This window comes from Cynocephalus volans, chromosome 10, assembly GCF_027409185.1.
Source record: "Cynocephalus volans isolate mCynVol1 chromosome 10, mCynVol1.pri, whole genome shotgun sequence".
NCBI classification, from domain to species: Eukaryota; Metazoa; Chordata; class Mammalia; order Dermoptera; family Cynocephalidae; genus Cynocephalus; species Cynocephalus volans.
Genome location: NC_084469.1, coordinates 109,562,270 through 109,568,936, shown reverse-complemented (window position 1 = coordinate 109,568,936; position 6,667 = coordinate 109,562,270). Strand labels below are relative to the sequence as shown.

The window sequence follows — 6,667 nt, the reverse complement described above, 5'->3', positions numbered from 1 at the left end:
ATCTGTGGTATTCTGTTATAAACGCAGCAAAAAAAAGAATAAGACAGAAAATTGGTACCAAGAAATAGGGCTACAACAAGTACCTGAAAAAGCTTAAGTGGCTTTGGAACTGGGTAATGGGTAGAGGCTGAAAGAATTTGGAGGAGCAGGCTAGAAAAAGCCTAGACTGCTGTGAATGGAGCATCCAGGGCGATTCTGGTGAGGGCTCAGAAAAAGACAACATCTGTAGGGAGGGCCTAAATCTTCTTAGGGATTACTTATGTGGTCATGATCAGAATGTTGGTAGAAATATGGACAGTACGGTCTCATCAGGCCATTCTGATGAGGTGTCAGATGTAAGTGAGCAATAAAATATTGAAAATGGGAGTAAAGACCATCCTTGTTATACAGTTGCAAAAAACCTCCTGGCTTTGTAAATAATAAAAAAGCATGTTCAGGAGAGAATGCTAAGTGGCATTTGCTAAACCGATTAATATGGATAGAAGGAAGCCAGGTTCTATTTATCAAGACAATGGGAGAAAGACCCCAAAGGCATTTTAAAGATCTTTGAGGCAAGCTAGGACCCTGAGGGCAAGGTTTCCAGAGAGGTACCTCTGGGACCTCAGCATTCACTGCTCAGGGCTCCTTGGTACTTGTAAGAACCCAAATGCCCCAAGGGATCACACCGAGGAATGTAAGAACCCAAATGCCCCAAGGGATTACATCCTGATCACATAAGTCCTTCTCGGCCACACCCCATCATGGCGCTGGTTGCCCTTCTCTTCCGTACTGTCCTTCCCGCCGGCGCGAATCGCACACCAATCAGCTCACACCAAGCCCCATGCGGTATGCTAAGTAGGGATTGTATTTTAAGCCAATCAGCCTTCCCTAAAAGCCCTATATATATGTGTGTGTGCCGCCTAATAAACGAGCTCTCTCTGGTGGATCGTCAACTGGTGTCAACTAGTCCTTTTAGTACTCTGCTCCCCAAATTCTGGTGCAGTGCCCCTTGGCTGCCCCAGCTGTGGCTCAATCCAACACTCTGGGAGATACAAGTTATAAAACTTGGCAGCATCCATGTGATGCTAATTCTGCAGGTATACAGAAGGCAAGAGCTGTGGAGCTCCGTTGGCTTCCAGCTAGATTTCAAAGGATGTCACAGACAGCCTGGAGGCCCAGGCAGAAACTTGTCACAGGGCAGAGCCACTGCACACAGCCCCCACTTAGGGCAATGCTCAGTGGAGCCATAGGAGTGGGGCAGCCCCTGTGACTCCAGAACTGTAGGGCCACCAGCACGTAACTCCAGCCTGGCAAAGCCGCAGGCATTAGACTCAAAGCCATGAGAGCTGCCAGGTGGACTAAGCCCAGCAAAGCCATGTGGGTAGGGCTGCCTGAGGCCCTTAGGGCTCCACCCCCACCCCAGTGTGCCCAGGATGAGGGACATGGACTCAAAGGAGATTATTCTCCAGCTTGAAGACTTAATGTTGTTTTCTCTGTTGGGTTTTGGACTTACTTGGGACCAGTTATCCTTTCTTCTTGCCTATTTCTTCCTTTTGGAATGGAAGTGTCTATCCTATGCCTGTTCTATCAATATGTTTTGATACTAGATAACTTGTTTGACTTCACAAGCTCACAGCTGGAAAAGACTGCCTCAGGATGAATTGTGCCTTAAGTCTTATCCATATCTGATTTAGATAAGACTTTGGGCTTTGGAGTTGGTGCTGAAAAGAGTCAAGACTTTTGGGACTATTGGAATGGAATGAATGTATTTTGCATTGCGAGAAGGACATGAATTTGGGGGGCCAAGGGTGAATGCTATGGTTTGCATGTGTCCCCCAAAGTTCATATGTTGGAAACTTAACCCCAGTGCAACAGTGTTGGGAGGTGTTTAGGTCACGAGAACTGCACCCTCTTGAATGGATTAATGTTATTGTGGGAGTGGGTTTGTTATGAAAGTGAATTTGGCCCGTCTTGACCCTCTCACTCTCTCTTGTGCATGTGATGCCTTCTGCCATGTTAGGAGCAGCAAGAAGGTCCTCGCCAGACAAGTCCCCTCAGTCCTGGACTTCCCAGTTTCCAGAACCGTGAGCCAAATAGATTTCTGTTCTTTATAAATTTCTCAGCCTGTGGGATTCTGTTGTAGCAACTCAAAACGGACTAAGGTGGGGAGGGGGGAGCAGGACAAGGTGACCTTCATCACAACCTCAGTGTCCTCATTGGAACCACAGGAATCAGGAGGGGATCCAGTAGGAGATGAGAATACAGCCCTGGGCAGACAGTGAGCTGTGATGGGGTGCAGAGTCCTTACAATGATCCGAGCAGCGAGGCGGGCCAGGGAGGCACTGGGATGGTGGCTGCCCAGACCCTGGGGGTTCCTGAAAACATTCCTGAATCAGGGAAGGCTAGGTGCAGATATCAACAGGTGTCCACCCTTACCTGCAGGGGAGTCCCCAGATGCTTAGCGATGACACAATGACACTCCAGAAACTTGAGAGTAAGTCTGTCCCTCCCAAAGGGATGTTTATTTTTTGGAGCTCAAAGATTCCCGAATGAAAGCTACCCACCCCCTCAAACCATGACAGCAAGAAGCAGGTGCCCCCCCCCATGCCCAAGCCCAGGAGGAGGAGGGGAGAGGAGGAGCAGGGAGGGGGAGGGGGCCTCATTCTGCACCCGGCTCTGGGGGAGGCAGCCCCCCGCCAATCCAGCGGCTGCTCCATGGGTCCCCACTGCAACCCCGCGTCCCTCCTCAACCGTGATGTCCGTGTCCCTTTCAGAAAGGGCCAGGTCAAGGGAACGTCGGAGCGGCCACAGCGGAACCAGACCAGTCCAGGCTGTGGCCTAAGAGACAAGGTAAGAGGGACTCGGGGCACACTCCAGGCACACAGAACAGGGGTCCCTCCCCTCCCGGGCCCCACCCTTCCTCTCCCTCCCCCGCAGCCCCTCTCCCAGGCCCTGACCCGTCCGAGTCCCTGACTCCCCGCCACCCCTCCCAGCCTTCGTCTCCCCGGGGCTGCCCCCTCCTCACCGGGGACTTCCCTGGATCTCAGAGCAGCAGAACGCGGAGGCCCAGGAGCGAGAGCGCGGGGGCCACCGTGAGGCTGGAGGCGGCGCTGGTGGGCGAGCGCTCGTGCTCTCTCGAGGCCTCCTTCTCTCTTTTGGGAGAGATCGGGCAGTTCAGGCAGCTGCTGGACGGGCTCCTGCAGATCTGCTTGATCGACCCCAGAATCTAATCCACCCCCATCCAAGTCACGGGGGAGGGGAGTGGGCAGCGGTCACCCAGGGCTCTGAGACCCTAGGGACAAGGTTGTCCCTCTCTGGGACTCAGACTTTACCCCCTGGAGCAATGGGGCTCGTGCGTCTTGGGTAAGGAGGTGGGAGTGGGAAGGGCATGGTCTGGGGGAGGGATGTCTCTGACCTCAGTCGTTCCACCTCCGCCAGAGTGTTTTGCAGCCTCAGGTTCAATTTCGTGATCTCTCCTGGGGGCGGGACAGAATCAGGGGGCGTGTCGGCTCGTGGCCACGCCCCTACCCGGCTCCACCCTAGGACAGGACCCCGCCCCTCTCCCCGATCCCCAAGCCTGGGTCCCCGACGCGGCCCCTCCTTCAATACCTAACGCACCCCTCCTCAGCCCCCTCCCTGGAACTCTGGGCTTCGTCCTTTCTCACCCTGAAGCTCCTCCACCTGCGCCTGCTGCTTCAGGCCCTGAGCCGTCTTCTCCTCCAGGGAAGCCAGCAGGGTCACCTGGGACAGAACAGAGCGTCAGCAACTGGGGTTCTGGCCCGGGAGAGGGTTGGCTGCTGGGGTGGGCCCGGGACCCCCTCCCCAGCCCTGGAGACAGAAGGGCTGAGGTGCAAACCCCTTTCGCGTTCTCCTGCAACCCTCTCTGCACCTCAGTCTCCAACCTCAAAAATCGCCACAACCACACACCTTCCCAGGGCTGCCAGTAAGTGTGCAATCCTCAGAATGGATGTTTTGAGTGCGCACCCCCCACACACAGGAATTTGGAGACTCCATACGAAAATTCTGGTAGAAATTCCCAGATGCCCTGGGATATTGCCCAAGAAGATTTAGAGGGCGCCTCCCAAACTCAGAACACAGGAGGGTCTCCAAGTCAAGCTATATGTCCAGTGAGAATTTCAAGGTTCCCCATATCTGGAGCCAGGTGAAAATGTCAGTGTTTCAGGGGTGCAGTGGAAGTTTGAAGAGCCCCTTCTTCAGGGCCTGGTGAGGTCCCCATCCAACCCCTACTAGGGATTCCTGCTCCCCTAAAACTGGTGCCCATGGGAATTTCAAGCTCCCCTGCACCAGTGCTCAGGAAAGAGTTTGGAGATTCCCCCAAGTCCTAGTGGGGGATGCTAAGGCCCCTGATTTGGGCGCTGATATGGATTGAGGACTTGTCCCCTCCAGAGCTTATGTGGAAGCTTGATTCCCAACATGGCGGTGTCAAAAGATGGGGCCTTTAAGAGGGCATTGGATGGTGAGGGCTATGTTCTCATGGAAGAATCAATGCATTCATGAAGTAATGGGTTAAAATGGCTCATCACCGCTATGGACTGGTGGCTTTCTAAGGAGATCGAGTGAGCATGTTAACAGGCATTCTCCTCGCCATGGGATACCTGTGTCGCCATGGGACTCTGTAGTGTCCCCCCCAAGAAGAAGGCCCTCACCAGATGTGCCCCCGGGGCCTTGGACTTCCCAGCCTCCAAAACTGTAAGAAATAAATTTCCTTTTCTTATAAGTTACCTATTTTCAGGTATTCTGTTACAAGCAAGAGAAATCAGAGTAAAACAGGTGCTATGGGACGTTTTCAGGCCTCATCCCACACCAAATCCCTGGAGGGAGTTTAGAGGTCCCCAAACTCTGGTGGGGAAATCCAGGCCTCCTGATATGGGGCCCAGGGGCAGTTTCAAGGCCTCCCCCACCTCCTCCCAGACCCTACGGGTGGGGATTTCTCAGGAGAGTTTCTAGGCCTCCCCAAGCACTAGGCCCTCCACTGGCATTTCGGTGGCTTACCATAGTGTGGTTGCAGGTGGCAGCCCGTGTCTCAGCCTGCAGGAAGCCCTCTTGGGCCTGGGTCAGCTGGTGCTGCAGGAGGTGAGTGACATTGCGGTGCTCCATTTCTGCCTGGAGGCCGTCCTGGCAGGCCTTGCTGTTGGCCTTGAGAGCGAAGATGATCAGGGGCACCCCCAGACCCACAACCACCACCAGGAGCACAGAGATCCCTATCAACAGCAGCAGCTTGTGGGGTCCCTGTCCTTCCTCCTTCAATTGGTCATCCATGGGCACTGGCCTATAGTGGTAAAAAGTTGGTGACATCCAAATCTAAAAGCTGCAGAGAGTTTGAAGAGGAGTTCGGGAGGTTGCTGAAACCTTCTACCGGCCATCCCCTTATTAGCATAGGAGCTGTCCTGACAAATAGCAAGTTCCAGGAAGTCCCCTGACCTGCAGTTTTTGAAGCCCTTGGCTGGGGCATTGGCAGGCAGGAGACAGCCTAGACTTTCAGTTTCAGTTTCTTGCAAAGGAGAGGGGGTTTTTTGCTCTCACATTACAGTTTTGGCCACTCCTGCCTGGGTGCCGGCCAGTGGATCCTGCGGGAGGGACACGGGAGCTGCCATTTCAGGTCCCTGCACCTCTCCTGCGTGCTGCTGAGCGCTTAGTGAGTGACAGCGTAGCGTTCATCTGTACCATGACCTGAAGAGGCAGAGGACGTCATCATAGCCCAGACCACAGCTAGGGAAAATGAAGCTACAAGGTTGAGTGGTGGAGTGGGGGCAGGGCCTGGGACTGACCTAAGAGGCTAGGTTTTGTGTTTACAGATTCCGTGGTGACCCAGCAGGGGTTCGCCCGGTGCCCCCGCCTCCACCTAGGAGACCATGGGGAGCCATGGCGGGTGTGTGAGCAGGGGCAGGACTGGGGTTCAGGAGAAGGTGGTAGACAGGACAGACCCACTGTGGCCCAGATTGCAGTTCCTGGCTTGGCCACGAGGGGATGCCCCCACCCACAAAAAAGTTCTCCCCAGCGCCTGTCACTGCGCAAGCAGGGAACTGGCTGCTTTCCAGAATCTGTGCTGACTCCAAGTAAACCCTGGGACTGTTTCCTCATCAGCAAAGTGGACACAGGACTAGCCTCTCTAGGAGGGGCCAGTGAGGAGATGCAAGTAGGGTGCTCCAGTATCCAGTAGGTGCTCAATGGATGTGCAGACCACCTGTGCGGCTTGTAGCTCAGGACAGATGGACAGGCACACGATGCTGAAACATGGCCACGGACAGAGGAGTGTATTTCGAGGAAAGATCGTCAGGTCCATTTGGGACATGCTGAACCCAAAGGGCCTGGGGGACATCCAGAGCAGAGGCCCGGGAGGGGGCTGGACCCTGGGGCGGGGGGCAGAGCAGTGTCCTCAGGCTACACGGACTTCCTCTTTGTGTGTCTAAGGAAGCCAGAGCTTCCTGTGTGGAACTGGCCCAATTACAGGCATCCAGCTGTCCGGATGTGACAGCGGAAGGGGGCTGTGTGCTTTTCCAGTGGCTTCTTCAGCCACGGCCTGACCACAACCTAGATTCTGTTGGGTCAGCCATTTCCAAGTGTTTATGTTTGTGTGGGCCAGACGGCAGGCGGGGGCCAAGGCCAGGGGCCCAGGCTTCCCAGAAGGTCTGGCGAAGCACCTCTAGGCCCCCAGTTGGACATCCCT

At 54.7% G+C, this 6,667-nt stretch overlaps 1 protein-coding gene across 1 annotated transcript; it reads right to left on the bottom strand.

Moving 5' to 3' along the window:
• Positions 1 to 3,020: 3,020 nt before the first annotated feature.
• LOC134389682 (bone marrow stromal antigen 2-like) lies at positions 3,021 to 5,360 on the bottom strand. Its single transcript, XM_063113258.1, has 4 exons — positions 4,993 to 5,360; positions 3,645 to 3,720; positions 3,395 to 3,455; positions 3,021 to 3,131 (listed from the first exon to the last, which is right to left on the bottom strand). Exons 1-4 carry the CDS (start codon positions 5,293 to 5,295, stop codon positions 3,023 to 3,025), a joined length of 549 nt encoding a protein of 182 aa, XP_062969328.1. The 5' UTR covers positions 5,296 to 5,360; the 3' UTR covers positions 3,021 to 3,022.
• Positions 5,361 to 6,667: the final 1,307 nt, after the last annotated feature.